This window comes from Martes martes, assembly GCF_963455335.1.
Source record: "Martes martes genome assembly, chromosome: 17".
In the NCBI taxonomy this organism is placed as follows: domain Eukaryota; kingdom Metazoa; phylum Chordata; class Mammalia; order Carnivora; family Mustelidae; genus Martes; species Martes martes.
Genome location: NC_137905.1, coordinates 54,617,795 through 54,635,009, shown reverse-complemented (window position 1 = coordinate 54,635,009; position 17,215 = coordinate 54,617,795). Strand labels below are relative to the sequence as shown.

At 39.8% G+C, this 17,215-nt stretch overlaps 1 protein-coding gene across 2 annotated transcripts in view; it reads left to right on the top strand.

Annotated features, from left to right (window-relative positions):
• Positions 1–17,215, top strand: part of LOC308358023 (uncharacterized protein) — a 184,406-nt gene that overhangs the window by 32,449 nt on the left and 134,742 nt on the right. Inside the window, exon 3 of one of the 2 annotated variants that reach the window (XM_080828003.1) lies at positions 8,003–13,363. The exons of the other annotated variant lie outside the window; for it this stretch is intronic. Within the exon in view, the coding sequence (XP_080684129.1) occupies positions 8,003–9,813 (1,811 nt within the window). The 3' untranslated portion in view covers positions 9,814–13,363. Of the gene's footprint in view, positions 1–8,002; positions 13,364–17,215 lie in introns of those variants that run through there. 2 annotated transcript variants of the gene reach the window in all.

Below are 17,215 nucleotides of genomic sequence, written 5' to 3'. Positions count from 1 at the left end.
TCTTGGCAAATGAATACGCATCTGTTTGTTATATACTGTAGCAGGAATCTTGACAAGCTGATAGGGGTTTTATCATTATCTCTTTAGTTCAGGGGGTGAAGGTTAAATTTTACAGATTTTATTGCCAGACATGTGAGTATATACAACTCATTGGTCATTGACTCTAAAGTAAATTCCCACCAACCGTGACAGCTTTTGGGTGAAAAGATTTCTCCCGTGGTTTTCGGTGGATACTTGTTTTGCATGTTTACATAGTGGCCAGGGGTGTGTGCAGTGTGGTACGGTGTGGGTCTCAGGTGTCTTCCAGATCATTAACATTAGCCCTCTGGATGCTTGTTGGAAGGAGCTTGAAGTAGAAGCTTCTAAGTACAAGAGTTTTTAATTTTCTATTGTATGTCACTGTCAAATGAGCAGTAAAATATGAAGGAAAATGTATTTTAGATACTGTTGTACATATCAGAACCAAATCATACGTTTGCTGTATATGGTATTATTACTATTCTTGAAATCATGTTGTGAGCTCATGATCGGGACCAGTGTGCTTCCATGATGTTGATCCAGGAGAGACACGAGCCGTGTGTCAAGTGCATTCGTAGAATCAATGTTCTTCACCAAAGTTCAGGGCTACCCACCCTCCTTTTGCCCTTGTGACCACCTTTGTTTCATTTTACACAGTCTCCTACATCTTTTAGGTCTGTGTTGGTCTTTTTAATATTCCCTGTTGATGGTTGGTGAACAGCTTTGCAGTACTCCTCTGCACTAATTCTGTGTTTTCCAATTCTCATCCCTTTTATTGAAATAGCCATGATTCTGCTGTATCTAGGACCTGCTTTGCCTGGTTAAGGAGTACAGGATACTCCCATCTTTTCAGATACATGTAAATTGTATGCTTTTGCACAGTTTTGTTCTTCCTTCACGCATCTCCCTTAGAAAGATCGCGACAGAAATTTAAGGTAGACCCTCATGGGAATTGTGATTTCGTCACCTAGTTGAATACAGGGCCCACAGGGACATTGCAGAAGGGAACATGACAGCTCATCCGATTCTTCTGCATTGTATCCTGAAGATCATAGCCTTGAAAAATGTTTCCTGGTGTAAATTGAATACATTTATCCTGGATGCTATGTAAGATTAATGAGTGTTTCATGAGGCGGTACACACATGGGAAAATGAGGCAGGATCCAAGCTGGGATCAAACTGAGTGGTGGATACTGTTGGGATGTGATTTTCGATGGGTTTCAGTTTCTGCAGGTGTTATGGATAGAAGCACTGAAAGTTTTTATAATCATTGTTTTTCCATTGATGTATGTGTAGAAAAAGGTTTGGGAAAATATACTACCTTGCTCATGGGTAGAGGACTGAATTTGTTTACTGCATAGGTAAATGGAGAGGGCTCCCTCAAATGAAGTGGCGCAGTGCAGGCAGATGTACTCGTTGTTCCTTTAGTATGTTGTGGTTCCCTATGCTCAGAGTCTCACAGATGTGACACAGACCCACTGCATGTGCAGTGTCCACATGGATGAAATGTGGTTGGGAGGCTGGTAAGTGAAATTCATGTGAGCAAGAAGATGATGGTGTTTGCCGTGACCTGAGCCGTAAGATCCTTGGACTTTGATCCAGGATCTCTTGTCTTCTGCCAGCACTGGAAAATTGTTAGAAGCCAATTTGTCACATTATAAAATGTGTGTAGTCTTGGAATTTTTATAGTTTTCAAGGTTATCCATGGACTTTATTCAAAACAAAATAGATACTCATGGATATGTTTCTGGTTTTGTTTGTTCATTTGTTGTTTGGATATAAGTGAAATCATACGGTGTTTTTTCTTTGACTTATTTCACATAGCATAATATCTTCTAGGTCTATCCACATTGTCATAAGTGGCAAGAAACAACCAAAAAGCAGAAACAGACCCATAAATACGTTTAACAGTGTGCTCGTTGCCAGCGTGAAACGCAGAGGGACGATGGGCAGAATGAGTGAAGGGGGTGGGGAGTACAGGCTTCCAGTTACAGAACGAATAAGTCATGGTGATAAAAGATACAGCGTGAGGAATATATTCCATGGTATAGCACCGTACGGTGACAGACAGTAGCTCACTTGTGAGCGTGGTAGAACCTACAGAGTTGTCAAATCACTCTGTTGTACATCTGAACCAGCGTAACAATCCGTGTCAGTGATGCCTTGATAGGAAACACACCAGACAGAGGTGCGCATATACATACATAGGTTCCAACTACTTTCTTTAGAGCTTGCATGTAAAGAAAGCTAACCTATTCCAAATGAAGCTAATCCTGTGTATTCACAATAGGATAGAGACTTAGGAAGGCAGAGTTTTCTGTAATGCAACGGAGATAAGGCTAAACTGCTGGAGGAGAGAGTTCCTAACAGAGTGGAGCAGTGCGACATCGAAGAGCCCGGAGCCCTCACACCTGAGCGGCCTAGGACATGGATGGAAGCACATCGCTTCTGAGAGAGCTTCTTGACTAGTTTTCCCTGCGGTGTGTATTTTCTGTCTCTCATCATTAACCTTTATGTAATAAGGGCCAAATACCTGCGTAAGTGGATTCTTTTGAGGATGCTGGAAATTGCAACAGATTTTATTTCCTGTTAGGCAAAGTCAGTTTTTAGGAGGAAGCCTGACATGAAAACAGAAGAGATCCTACAGCGTGAAGCACTGAAGATTAGTAAAAGTGTAGAGAAACCTTGATATTTTTAAAAATCTGTGTCATCTGTGGGGTCCAAGCTAAGAAACCAGCGTTGTACCCAGATTGCACCTGTGTGAGTTGTCTGTGCGGGAGCTGTTTGCACAAATGCTTCTGGCATGGGAACGTGAAGAAGGAGAAATGAAAGAGGCCAGAGAAGGGTGGCTGATGGAGCCCGCCATGGAGGGGTGACGTTGGCGCGAATGAAAAGTGAAGGGAGGGAAGGACTCCAGGTTCGCCCGTGTTAGCCTCTTCCTGTGCTGAGGAGCCCTTTACATTGCTCATCTTCTGTCATGCAGGCCTGCAATTTTGTCTGGAACCTGTATCCTCAAAGTCGGACTGCCCAGGTGCAACGCTGTGCTTCAGATTATAGAAATAGGTTTTGGTTTGGTTTGGTTTTTAAGATTTTTTTTTAAAGATTTTATTTATTTATTTGACAGACAGAAACCACAAGTAGGCAGAGAGGCAGGCAGAGAGAGAGAGAGGAAGGGAAGCAGGCTCCCTGCTGAGCAGAGAGCCCGACGTGGGGCTCCATCCCAAGACCCTGGGATCATGACCTGAGCTGAAGGCAGAGGCTTTAACCCACTGAGCCACCCAGGCGCCCCTGGTTTTGTTTTTAAAAACACACTTAGTGCCCTTGACTGAACTTAAGCTGGATTCCACGCATCCTTGATTCAGTCTCCTGGTTCCCATGTGAGGTGTGCCTCTTGGTTCTATTTTTCCACCACCTAGAAAGGAATTAATTTTTGTCATTCTTGGTTAAACCTGAGAGATAAATGAGCTAAGGGAGCCGTAGATTCAGCCCTGGCATTAAATGAACTTTGTTCCCCATCCACTTGACTAGATCAGTGACGTTTATACACAGAGGTACCATGCTATGGGCGCTCTCAGGAAAGACTAGAACGTTATTCTTGAGAGACAGAAATTGGACAGAACAACAGTCAGTATGAGGACTGGGACTGGACTCTGAACTCCCAGCCCATCTGTGTTGCAGTGGAGAAATCCCGCAGTGCTTCGGGGACCCTAGAGGACAGCATGAAGTGAGGGCAGGGCACCTGCTGGAGGTGAGAGGGCCACGATTCTTACACATCAGTTAGCCTCCCAAGTTTGGGTCTCTGGACCAAGTCTTTGTGATTCAGCTGATCAGAATGCCAGGAGGAGCCTGTGAAAGCCTGTGATCACACACGAAGGACAGAGCTTATATACACTATTACAGGCGGTATATTTGGCTTGATATTTGGATAAAAGGGGAACTTTTCATGTGTGCGTTTAGTTTATGACGTACTTGATATTCTGGACGTTTATTTCCCAGTAGTTACTATGTGTCCTTTGAAGACTGTAAGGCACTGTCACCAGTGTGACCCATTACAGATTCATATGCTTCATTTCCTCTGTGTTCTCTGCTGGATCCCTCCACTTGAAGGTTAATAATTTTTCTCATTTATTATTATGGGCTTTGGGAAAATTTACTGAAAGATGTGCATAAGTCATCTTACTTAATCAGGGAAACTCCCTTCTCTGTTTCGCTTTGTAGTCTGCTTTGAAAGTGAAGGCTCTCTCCTGTGTTGGCTGAAGATACCGTTGTTTGAAGTAGAGATTATAAATAAACAATAGCTTGGCCCTGTGTATTTCCATTTTATTCCGCACTCACATCGCAGACATAGCATTTCTTATCACTTCTCTGTTGCTCTAGAGAAAGAAAACATGCATCCTGAATGTTCCACTGCGTTAAAATTGGAAATACAACTCCGCACAAAAGCTACATGAGACAGATACTTTGAATGCTATACGAGACTCAAAAATGATAGTAATTTTACTCCTATTCTTGTGTCTTTGTCTCTGTGATGTTTTCACAAGACACAGAAACCTTCATCCACAAATATATTCAAAATTTTTATCACTGAAAGCATTTCTCAGTTTCTTTCTTTTGTTTGTTTTTTAAAGATTTTATTTATTTATTTGACAACAAGAGAGAGAACACAGGGGGTGCCTGGGTGACTCAGTGGGTTAAGCCTCTGCCTTCGGCTCAGGTCATTATCTTGGGGTCCTGGGATCGAGCCCCACATCAGGCTCTCTCCTGAACAGGGAACCTGCTTCCCCCTCTTTGCCTGCTTCTCTGCCTACTTGTGATCTCTCTCTCTCTCTCTCTCTCTCTCTCTCTGTCAAATAAATAAAATCTTTAAAAAAAGAGAGAGAGAGGGAACACAAACAGAGGAAGTAGGACAGGGACAGGCTTCCCGCTGAGCAGGGAGCCCGATACAGGCCCCCAGTCAAAGGCAGACCCTATCTGAAGGCAGACGCTTAATGACTGAGCCACCCAGGCGCCCCAGCATTTCTGTTTCAGTGACAATTAAAAACAAAAAACAAAAAAAACCCTCTAGTCTATCATTTTTATTCTTTTTTATTGAATTTGTAATTTTTTAAAAAATATTTTATTTATTTATTTGACAGAGAGAGAGAGATCACAAGTAGGCAGAGAGGCAGGCAGAGGGAGAGGGGGAAGCAGGCTCCCTGCTGAGCAGAGAGCCCGATGCGGGACTTGATCACAGGACTCTGGGTCATGACCTGAGCTGAAGGCAGAGGCTTTAACCCACTGAGCCACCCAGGCACCGCTATAATTTTTTCTTTTATGTTTTATCCTTACTTACCTGTTTTAGTTGATATGTTCTGTGGTTTAGTCATGTTTGCATTCCCACTGTCACTTTGAAACCTGCTGTGAGCCTTCTTTTAGGGATGCTTCTGTCTAGTGGTCTGTTTGTCTCAGAGCAATTCAGTTTCAGACAATCTGGGGTAAAACTCAAGATGTACTGTTACTGAAGTTTTGCCACGATATTTTTTGAAAGGTGAAGAACAATTCTATTGTTCTCATAGGTTAGTGTGGATTCATGGGTGAATTTATGAAAACATGTTACCATGTGATGTAGTGAGTAGTAAATGTTGAGGAAGAATTGTTTTGTTCTTGGTATTAGAAGTTGTAATTTCCGCAATATTCTTTATGTTCAAAGTCATCCTTTTTATTTTTGGAATATAAAAGTGTGGCACATGAACTAAGATATTGGGATCACTTACAGGCGCGTGAGAAATGTGAAAACTCAGATCCCACCTAGAAATCCAAATCAGAATGTAAGTTTTGGGGCGCCTGGGTGGCTCAGTGGGTTAAGCCTCTGCCTTCAGCTCAGGTCATGATCTCAGGGTCCTGGGATCGAGCCCCACATCGGGCTCCCTGCTCAGCGGGGAGCCTGCTTCCTCCTCTCTCTCTGCCTGCCTCTCTGCCTACTTGTGATTTCTCTCTGTCAAATAAATAAATAAAATCTTTAAAAAAAAAAAAGAATATAAGGATCTTCACTTCACATTAACATTGGATAAGGACAGGTGTAGCTCGTCTCTACATTTTTGTTAGCTATCCCTGTATCTATGTCTGTGGTGCATTATTGTGATAACTATAGCTTTGTACTATGTTTTAAATCAGGGAGTGTAGTGCCTCCAGCGTACTTTTCAGTTTGAAAATTATTCTGGGGATGTTTTCTTGTGACAGCCACATGAATGTTAAGAGGGGCTTTGATCTGCCCAAAAAAGGGGCATTGGAATTTTGAAAGAGATTTTCGGTGTTATATTACTTTTTATTCTGATCTGCTTTATTTATGTTTGATTTTTCATTGTTATTTCCTTCCTCTACTAAATTTGATGTTTATGTTTCTTCTTTTTCTATTTCCTTGTAGTGTAACATTACCTTGTTTATTTGAACCCTTTTTTTTTCGTTAATCAGGCATTTGTAGCATTAAAAATTGAATTTTGAAAGGCTAGTGTGGAAAATTAGCAGATATAAATAATACAAGTGATGACCAAACAGTAAAATCGTATACAAATAAAAATAGGCATTCCTTAGGGTTTTCTACAGATCACGTCATCTGTGAACAGTTAGTTTTCTTTTTCTTTTTTTTATTTGAATTGGATGCCTTTGACGCATTTTTTTCTTGCCTGATTGTTCTGACTAGAATATCCAGTACTATGTTGAATGGAGGTGCTGACATCACTCCATTACCTCGTTTCAGGTCATACAGGAGAAGCCTTCAGTCTTTTACTATTGAATGTGTTAGGGTTCAGCTTTTAGCACCTATATGGCCTGTGTTATACTGAGGTCGTTTCCTTCTGTTCTTGCTGTTGAGTGATTTTAATCATGAAACTGTCCGATAGGCTCACACCCATGTTCTGCGTCAGTTAATACGAACACGTCATGTTTGGCCTTCGTTCTGTTAATGCATACTCTTAAATTTATAGATTTCCAAATGTTAAGAAGACCCTGAACTTCAGGAGGAATTCTCAGTTTTGATTATGGTGTAAAATAGTGAAATGTGCTTTTGATTCAGTTTGCTGTATTTTCTTGTGGACTTAGAGTAACTACTCCTCATAGGTCGTAGTTTCTGGTCTTCTCTGTTCATGGTGTCTTCCTTGGCTTTGATAACCTGGTAAAGCTGGTGTCACAGAGATGGCTTGACAGTTTCCTTTCGCTTCACTCCTCGGAAATGTTGGAGATTTAAAGTACTTTCTCTTTAAATGTTTGAATTATCCAGTGAATTTATCTGGTACAGGACTTTTCTTTGTTGGGAGGTTGTTTTTTTGTTTTTTGAATTATTATTACTTTTTCAATCTACTTAATGGTAGATGATTTGATATTTTTATTTTTTCAAATCATTTCTCCATAATGGAGTCAGGTAGGTTATATACGTTTTGAGATTTACACAAGTTTTTTTGATTCCCTGTTTGTGGTCATATAATTATCCATCATCACCTCTTATAATTGTTTTTATTTCTAGGGTATCGGTTATATTGTGCCTGCTTTCACTTCTTCACTTCTGATTTTACTTGGTATTTTCTCTTCCATTCTTTATTTAGTTAAAAGTATATTGATTTTGTTGATCTTTTCTGAAAATGCAATCTTCCTATTGTTGATGTTTTCCTGTTTTTGCTATTTCCTCTTTTGTTGATTTCTATTTTAAGTTTAAATTTCCTTCCTTCTGCTAATTTTGCGGTGAGTGGCACTTTTCCTGGTTTTTTGAGATACAGGATCATGATCTGTGCTTCAGCATTATACTTTGGAACTGTGTGATAGCCTCTGTGGTCTGTACGTTGTCTGCAAGTTTATGTCTCCTTGGAGGAATGAAGTCCTGATGATTCTTTCTCAGCCATATTGCTGAAGTTCTGTGATTGATTTTAATTTTGTATATTAGAAGCTTTCATTATATTCATCTGAGAGTAGTAAGTGGAATGATTTTACTTTTCTCTTATTCGATATCTTTCAGCTGTATCTTCACATGGCACCCAGAGTTTCCTGCCAAAGCTGTGCGTAGAAGCTTCTTTCCAAAACGTGGCAGTGGGTAGATATAAACATAGTGCCCTTGAGAATTTACACTTAATGATAGACTGGAAAAATGATGGGGAAAGTGAAGAGCATCAAAGATATCATGAAGGACATATCCAAACCGAGACAACTGTCCATAATATGAATCTGACTGCCCAAAATGGTGAAGGATATAAAACAGTTTGGAAAACATCCCTTCTTAAGTCTGCTACTTCTGCAAAGCAGTGTCTTTCTATAAGCAAGGGCTCAAATCAAATGGTCAAACATACATATCTGGAGAATGAAAATTTGGAAAATCTGGAAAGTTGCTTAGGCCATGCTGAAAATAATTATTTGAACCATTTTGAAAGTAGGATTGGATTGACCCTTGAGTCAAATATTTCTGAAAATCAGAAATTTAAAAATGAAGAACAAAGTGCTCAGTGGGATCCATTGGAGAGGTCCTTCACCGAGGAGTCAACACTACAAGATGACCAGAACATTTTCAATGAAAATAGAATTGCTCAGTGTGGTGAATCTGAGAACAAATTTAACGAGGGTTCAAATGTTAATAAACATGTGAGGACTCATTTTCCAGAGAATCATTATGAATGTGATAAATGTGTGGAAGTCTTTTACCAAAGCTCCAACCTCATTATACATAAGAATATCCCTATGGGAGAGAATCCTTGTAAATACAATGAATGTGGGAAATCTGTTAACCAGTCCTCCAGTGTTGGTGATTATCAGATAATTCACATGGAAAAAAATTTACACAGATGTAATAAAACAGGAAACATGTTGAGCCAATCATCAGGACTAAACATACATAACACAGTCACTACTGGACAGAAAACTTATATTTGTGAGGAATGTGGTAAAGCCTTTGACTGGCACTCAACACTATCTCAACATCAGCCAATGCATACTGGAGAGAAACCTTACAAATGTGAAGAATGTAGCAAGGTCTTTATCCACAATTCACACCTTAATCAACATGACAGAATTCATCCTGGAGAGAAACCTTACCAATGTGAAGAATGTGGCAAGGCCTTTAACCAGAACTCAATGCTCACTCGACATCAGAGAATTCATACTGGAGAGAAACCTTACCAATGTGAAGAATGTGGCAAGGCCTTCAACCAGCACTCAAACCTTATTCAACATCACAGAATTCATACTGGAGAAAAACCTTACCAATGTAAAGAATGTGGCCAGGCCTTTAACCATCACTCAAGCCTTACTCAACATCACAGAATTCACAGTGGTGAAAAACCTTACATATGTAAAGAATGTGGTCAGTCCTTTAACCAGCACTCTAACCTTACTCGACATCACAGAATTCATAGTGGAGAGAAACCTTACATATGTAAAGAATGTGGCCAGGCCTTTAACCAGCACTCAAAGCTTACTGAACATCTCAGAATTCATACTGGAGAGAAACCTTATATATGTAAAGAATGTGGTCAGGCCTTTAACCGGCACTCACACCTGACTCGACATCACAGAATTCACAGTGGAGAGAAACCTTACCAATGTCAAGAATGTGGTAAGGCCTTTAACCAGCAATCAAAGCTTACTGAACATCACAGAATTCATACTGGAGAGAAACCTTATATATGTAAAGAATGTGGCCAGGCCTTTAACCGGCACTCACACCTAACTCGGCATCACAGAATTCATAGTGGAGAGAAACCTTACATATGTAAAGAATGTGGTGACACCTTTATTCAGCACTCACACCTGACTAGACATCACAGAATTCATACTTGAAGGAATCCTAACCAAAATAAAGAACGTGTCAAGGCCTTTAAGCAATGCTAAAGTCTAACTTGATCAGAGAATGTATACTGGAGAAGGTTTTGCAAACATAATGAATTTGGCAAGCCCTTTTATCAGAAGTCAAGCTTTATTGAACATCAGAGAATTCATATTGGAGAAAAAAACTTAGAAATGTAAAGAATGTGGTAAACCTTTCTTAGGATTGCTCAAACCGTACTCAGCATCAGAGTTCATACTGAGGGGAAACATTACAAAGGTAAAGGAATGTGTCAAGCCTCTGGCTGGAACTCTCAACTTACTAAACATCATAGTTCTCATACAGCATAGAAGCTGTAAAATATAGAGAAATTTGCAGTGCCTTTAATTGAAATTCAATCCTTAATATCTGAAAATTGACACTAGATTCAGACCCTGCAAACTTAATGAATGAGGAAAGACCTTCATTTTAAATATGCACTTTAGCAAACACCCGTGAGTGCATAAAAGAAAGTAATTTGAAAGATGTAAATATTTAGAAATATACGTGACTGAACATCAGATATCAGTAAATGTCACAGAAGTCGAGTAGAAAGCACTGCAGCAGTCAGTCTGTTCTGACATTACATCAGAGTATTCATGATAAGGAGTACTAAGAACGTTAAACTGTTACAAAAATGTCTGTCCTGTTATGCTTCAAAAGATTAAGTGGATAGATTTTTGCATAGTTCTAATTAACTTCAATATTTTTTTTACATGGGCGCTATCTGATAATTATGTCTAGCAAATATTAGTGTATACTTACTCTCAAGTCACTTCAGAGAATACGTTTATTTTTAGTATGTGTGAAATTATGTGACATCATGATTATTGCTTCATCAAAGATGAGATCTCTCCTTCATTAGGTGGGACTCACGCATATCTAATTATCCCTGGAAGATGAAGGACAGTATAATGTACACTATATGAAGAAAATCTAAATGGACATATTGTTTGTGGTTATAACTTTAATGACAGTTGTCATGGAAAAGGTGTTGGGAACATCATCTTCATTATTAAAACTGAAGGACTTTCTGAATGTTATAAATAAAATATTTTAGCCACTGGTATTAGAGGCAGAAGTGGTGGCAATCCAATAAAATACTGATGTATCCTCACAATAGCAATAGTTAGAAGTAGAGAATATTAGTGGATGTGGTTGAAAGGAAGAAATCCTCACAGATATCATAAAGAGGACTTGTAACTTCCCTGATATGGCATACATCCACATTTGTTGCAAATGACCTCACACCTGAAAATTATTAAAATCACTACTTCCACATCATTGTATCAGCACTTGAATGGTTTTTAATGCTTAAATTCTGTATTTTGAGTAAGGATTATAGAGGGGATTGAAATGCATAACTTAGTCTATTGTGAACTTAATATTTTTTAATTAATAAAACATAATGGTTTTTTATCATGTTAACATGGATATGTAATGAGTGAAGTGTTATCTGACTACCAATGTTAACCTATCTCATTTTATATAAGGTTGTAGATAACTGATTGTATCTATCACCTTTTTGGCAACAGAATGGAAATGTATCTAGTAATCCGTTTTCTCAGTGGCCTTAATGTGTAGCTAATGTGTGATTGTTTTCCCCTTAGTTTATCGTACCATTTTCTCCTCCTTGGGACCAGTGGGGTAATGGGATGGATATATTATAGTTGGTATATGGGTCTCACGGATCGACTAACTGAAGTACCCCATGACAGTGCTACTTAGCATACATTTCGTGTAGGCAGGAATTTTGCAGGGGACTTTAAGTGACACAAGGTGATCTTACTAGTGCATTCCCTGCACAACAAGCTACAGAGTCAGAAGTTAATGTACCTTCTCATATGACATTCCCAGTCCACCTTTCTGAGCAACCACTGTCTCCCACGACCTTCCCCTTATGTGTCCTTCAGAGAAGACTCCCACCGAGCTTACTTAAACCTATTTCAGTTTGAAAGGCTCTCTGGACTTCCCCAGGGACTCTAAAGCACTCTACCTTGGCCCCTAATAAAGGTATGTGCCCCACCTCGTATGTGTGGATTTTATTTTCGTGTTTCTATAAAGTAAACGTACACGTACAATGGTGGTTGGTATGTAGGAGTGATACTGTAGCCCCAGTTAAGAGGGAGAAAGTACAGAGGATGAAGAACTGGCATGAATTCTGCATGTGGAGATAGGATGCCGTTCCTGGGTTGCACAACTGACTCCCTGGAGTTAGAAAAACAACTTACGCCTGTTTATTTTCCTAGTGATCTACAGATCTCCATTTCTGTTTATCCCTAGCTTTATTTCCACCTACACAGGCATCTCAAATGTTCTTCTTTGCCTGCGTTGTGGTGAGAGTGTCCTCACTGACCTCTTAATTGCCATTAGAGACGAGTAAGGCCGATGAGTATCAACTGAGAAATTTAGCCCTGATTGTGGGATGCGAATGTAAGTGAAAGAGGGTGGTGGCACTGCCCTTAGAAAAGTAAGACCTATTAAAAGAAAGTGTGATTAACTCGTTTCAGTGTGGGTAGGGAACTCAACGTGGCTCCCTTTAGTCCCTCGAAAGGCACAGGCACCTCTTGGTGGGGTCATCTGATGAGTACATGTAATGGAATGAAGGAATCGGCATGTGGGGTGGGTTTCTGAGGAGTAGAGAAGTCCTATCTTATCTTCACAGTTGAATTGAATTCCTGTGTTAGTGAGGACCAGATGCTGTTGTGTTGACTGTGTTTGCCCAGGCTTAGATCACGGCAGAGGATGGAGGAGGGGTATTGGATGATGCAGTCATCTGGAGCTTAGCTTCAAAATGGCACATGGCAGAGTAGATGTTGGAGGCGAAGGCGCCTTCTGCACAGTGGAATAGGCAGGATCGGCAAGGCTCGTGCTGCGGTCTGCAAAAGCGCTAGCATCCCAGGCATATAACCCCACCACGGTTTAGATCCAGTGTAGTTGGGTGACTTTCCGCAGAAGATGGTATGCTGCTGTGTGGACCTTCCTCCCTTTGCTGAGTGGATGATAGGTGTCATCCCATGCTCTGGCTCTGTCTGTCGCCTTGGATTGCTTGGTACAACAGTCAGTGCAGTGAGCATTTCTGCTTCAGTCTGGCGCAAGTGTTCATTGACCATGGTTAAAGAGATGTGGTGTGTGTATCTAGAACGGAATATTACTCAGCGTTAAAATGGAATGAAATCTTGCCATTTGCAATGACGTGGATGGAGCTAGAGTATTATGCTAACCGGAAGAAGTCAGAGAAGGACAAATACCGGGTGATTTCACTCATATGTGGAATGTAAGAAACAAACAAGCAAAGGAGAAAGAAAAGGAGACGGATAAATCAAGAAATAGACTCTTAATTACAGAGAAGAAACAGATGGTTATCAGAGTGGAGATGGGTGGGGGGATGAGCTAAATGAGGGATGGGAATGAAGACGGGCATTTGTTGGATTGAGCACAGGTGTTGTACGGAATTGTTCAGTCACTGTTGTACACCTGAAACACATATGACAGCGCATGTAACTCACTGGAATTTAAATAAAACCTTTCAAAAAGTATTTTGGTTTTTACAGCTTTACGAAATTTTGTCCCTTAAGTTAACTGACTTGCTGCAGTTGTACAAAATACACCTTTGTAAACAAATTGCACCATTTATCTTTCTCCCTGATTCCTCCGGAATTCAGAGTGTCTCGGTAACTGCTTTTATATTTTAATGCCTGTCTCTACATGTGTTTAATTTCAATTAGAATCTTTTCTCATGATGGCAAGACACAAATAGAAACACTGGTTGTATGACCAAGGCTTGCACTGGAACGTCATAGCTGAGAAAGAGCTGCATAGACTCAGCTATGACGAGACAGCTGTAGGAGACTAAGACTGACTTTATGGGGCAAATAGGGTCCCCTTGGGAAATACCAGCCTGGTACCTTGCTTACGGAGTTCCCAACAGCTTTACCATATGAGCAAGGATGATTACTTCCAGCAGGTGCAGGAAACTCAGGATATTTAGGGGACTTCACGAAGAGAGGAAGTCACTGAAATCTGTAGTTATTGTTCATAAGGTCTGGTGGCAAGTATATGGCGTGAACTCTGACCTGGAGATGCGATTAAAAGTTCAGTTTAGAGGGCTCCTGGGTGGCTCAGTTGGTTAAGCGACTGCCTTCAGCTCAAGTCATGATCCTGGAGTCCCAGGATCGAGTCCCACATTGGGCTCCCTGCTCAGCGGGGAGTCTGTTTCTCCCTCTGACCGCTCCCCTCTCATGCTCCCTCTCTCTCATTCTCTTTCTCTCTTTCAAATAAATAAATAAAATCTTTAAAAAAATTCAGTTTAGAGATTCCTCATGAAATGTTCCTGCAAACCTGTTTTTAAAGTGTCTCTAGCTCAACCTCCGTTCTACCTGCAGTTAGGTAAATAATCAGGCCAAGTGTGTTTTCTTAGACTATTTTGTAATCAAATTAGGTTATTTATTTATTTGAGAGAAAGAGAAGAGTGAGCAAGAGAGAACAAGAGTTAGTCGGGGAGGGAGAAGCAAGCTCCCCACTGAGCTGGGAGCTAGCTCAGGGCTGGATCCCGCTGTCCTGGGATCATGACCTGAGCCAAAGGCAGATGCTTACCCGACTGAGCCACCAAGGCGCCCGTGATTTGTGTTTTTAAAGCAGCAAGAATGATTAATTTGATGGTGTGAAATTGGGAATGTCAAGGGCTTTCTTTAGCAACCGAGCAATGTCTACACTTTGATTTATTGTGGCTTGTTTCCACTAGATGTGCTTTGTTTATGTCTAATATTTTATTGATGTGAGAATCAAATTGTGTGGTAATAATCTCTCTGGATTTAAGCAGATTTGAAATTGCTGTGTTACATAGAATTCCGCCTTTCATTGCCTTATTGTTAGGGTAAGATGAATTTGGACAATTGTGTTGTCGTAAACTCTTCACGAATAATAGAAGTGGTGTAATTTTGTGGCCTAAGATGAAACTGGAAAAAACAGAGAAGAAAACTCATAGACCCAAGAGGCCATGCTAGCAGATGTCCTTGCTAACTTCTGGTGCCCCTTCACCTTGTAACCTGGAGGTGTACTTGATCTGAAAACACTTTGAATCAGAAAAATATCTTTCTTCTTTATCTGAGAGGTTTTATGAGGTGTATCCCATACTTACACTGTAGAGTAGTGCTGATTAGCCCCTTGTAAGCTAGTGGGGTCACATTCCTATGTCTTGAGCCTAGGCTACATGTCCCTTGTCTTCGACAGCTGTGCCTGGGGACATACGACCTGTGGTGTGCTTTCTCTTATCTGAACTGACAAGATCAGTGCCGGCTTCGTGAGACCAACTTTGTGTCGATTCTGTCAGGGAGCTTGAATTTCTGTTCCTTTTAAGGTCCTTCTAGCTGGACTAAGAATCCAGTGAGATAGATTGTCACGAAAGAGCAACTTAAATTTTCTGTGTGTAAGGAGCCTTCACAGGCATGGAGATCCCAAAGGCAGTCAGGCAAAAGGAGGCGTTTATGTCTTCCTGAACTGAGGAGGAAGAGGACTGGGGATTTTCGAGTGGAAAAATGCACTTCACCAGGCAATGAGAAGAGTAGATGTTTGGTAATTAGATGTTTGCCACATCACAGGTGGGTCACTCAGATAAAATTTGTCACTACTAATCACCCATATTCTGTGAAAGACCCCCAAGTTAGATCCTTCTACAAAGTTAAGAGAGGGTAAAAAGTTACTCTTAAGTCAGGGTATCAGTTACCGTTAGCCCAAAGAATGTCCATGCTAAAGTGTCCATCTTGGGGGCAGCCTACCCTTGGTCCCTACACAACATTGCTTTAAACATCACTTTATACATCTGTGTTTGTAGACCTGCACGAACTTAGATAACATTGTTTAAAACCTCGTTTCTTCCATTTACTGGACATTTGGCCAAACACTCTCATAAAAGAGAAAAAATATGTTTGGTCTCATAAATTACTTTGTTGTTCTCTTTTTTTGTTTGTTTGCATTAACCTATAATACTCTGGTTTCTAGTACATGTGTAAAAAGGATTGTTGTTGCCATTCTTTGTGTTCCAGTAGCACGTATAATTGCCATAAAAACATTCCATTCAAAGTCATCAAATAACATCATTTGGGGAAACCATTTGCTAGCATTCTACAATGTTCTGTCTTCTCTGTTGAGGATAATACTGGGTTGAAAATTACAGAATTCAACAAAACTCATATTTCTATTTTTAAAATAAATGAGTCTTGTTATATCTAAGTGATACCTGTTCACCTTTTTGGAGCCAAGAGAGAGCCCTGGGATGTGAAGAGAAAAGAGCCTTACATCCAGGTAGGTGCCATTGAGTAAAGCAGATGACATAGGTGAGGTGTAATGGTCCAGGAGGAGACCACACCTGAAGATGTGATATGGGGAGTGCTACTTGAAATAATTATCTTAAATGTTTGTGGTATAATTTACATCTAAATGTTTATTTTATGTAGCAGTGATACTCAGCATATTTCACAACAGTCGTGGTCTGTTTTTATATGTTTGTTCATGATGTTGCTTCTAAAGGATGAATTACAGCCTTGGCATTCTTTGTCAAAGTGGGAATATCTCTCAAATTCTCTAATGTCCTTTCAAAGCTCATCCGTAAAATTTTTATTAGAATATTTTATGATTAAGTGTAATTAATTTTCTGAGCATAATTTGTGGCACATAACACATACTAATGCTTCAAATGTTTGCTTTTCTTGAGTGCCCGGACTCAGTTTAAAACTACTGTCATATCAAGAATCCTTTTATAATAACATACCTATGTTTTATTCAGAATTCTTGCAGTTAACATTTCTCTTATTGTTTGCATTCAATAAACTTCATTTTTATTGATAGTTTTACAGCATTATTGAATCGTGCTTTTTTAAAATCTGTTTTATAGTTTTGGTTAACAGTTTTCAACTTAGGAGTTCAAAGACAGTGTAGGGTTTAAATGAAACAGGAATCAACATGCCAAATGCCAGTAAAATTCTGTATGTGTTTGTCTGTATAATACTACCCGTGCATTGTTGGTTCATGACTTACCTTGTTTGTTTCTTTTCTTGGTTAGTTGTCAGTGGTTGTATTATACTGTGTGTTTATCCTGGGTAAGTTGTTGTATGGAATTAATGTCCTCATCTATTTGTGGCATCATATTCTCTTTTTGAGAGGAGCACCTTTTTGAACTAAAGATCATTTTTAGAAATTTATAGCTCTTTCCCTTTTAGGTGTCATTATTTATTCTTAATTGTGGTCAAAAGTATATGCCATGAAATTTACCATTTGAACCACTTTTAGCTAAAGTGTTAAGTGTGTTGACATTATTGGAATACCAATTTCTAGAATTTTTTCATCCTGCAAAACTAAAAGTTAATACCTGTTAAGTAC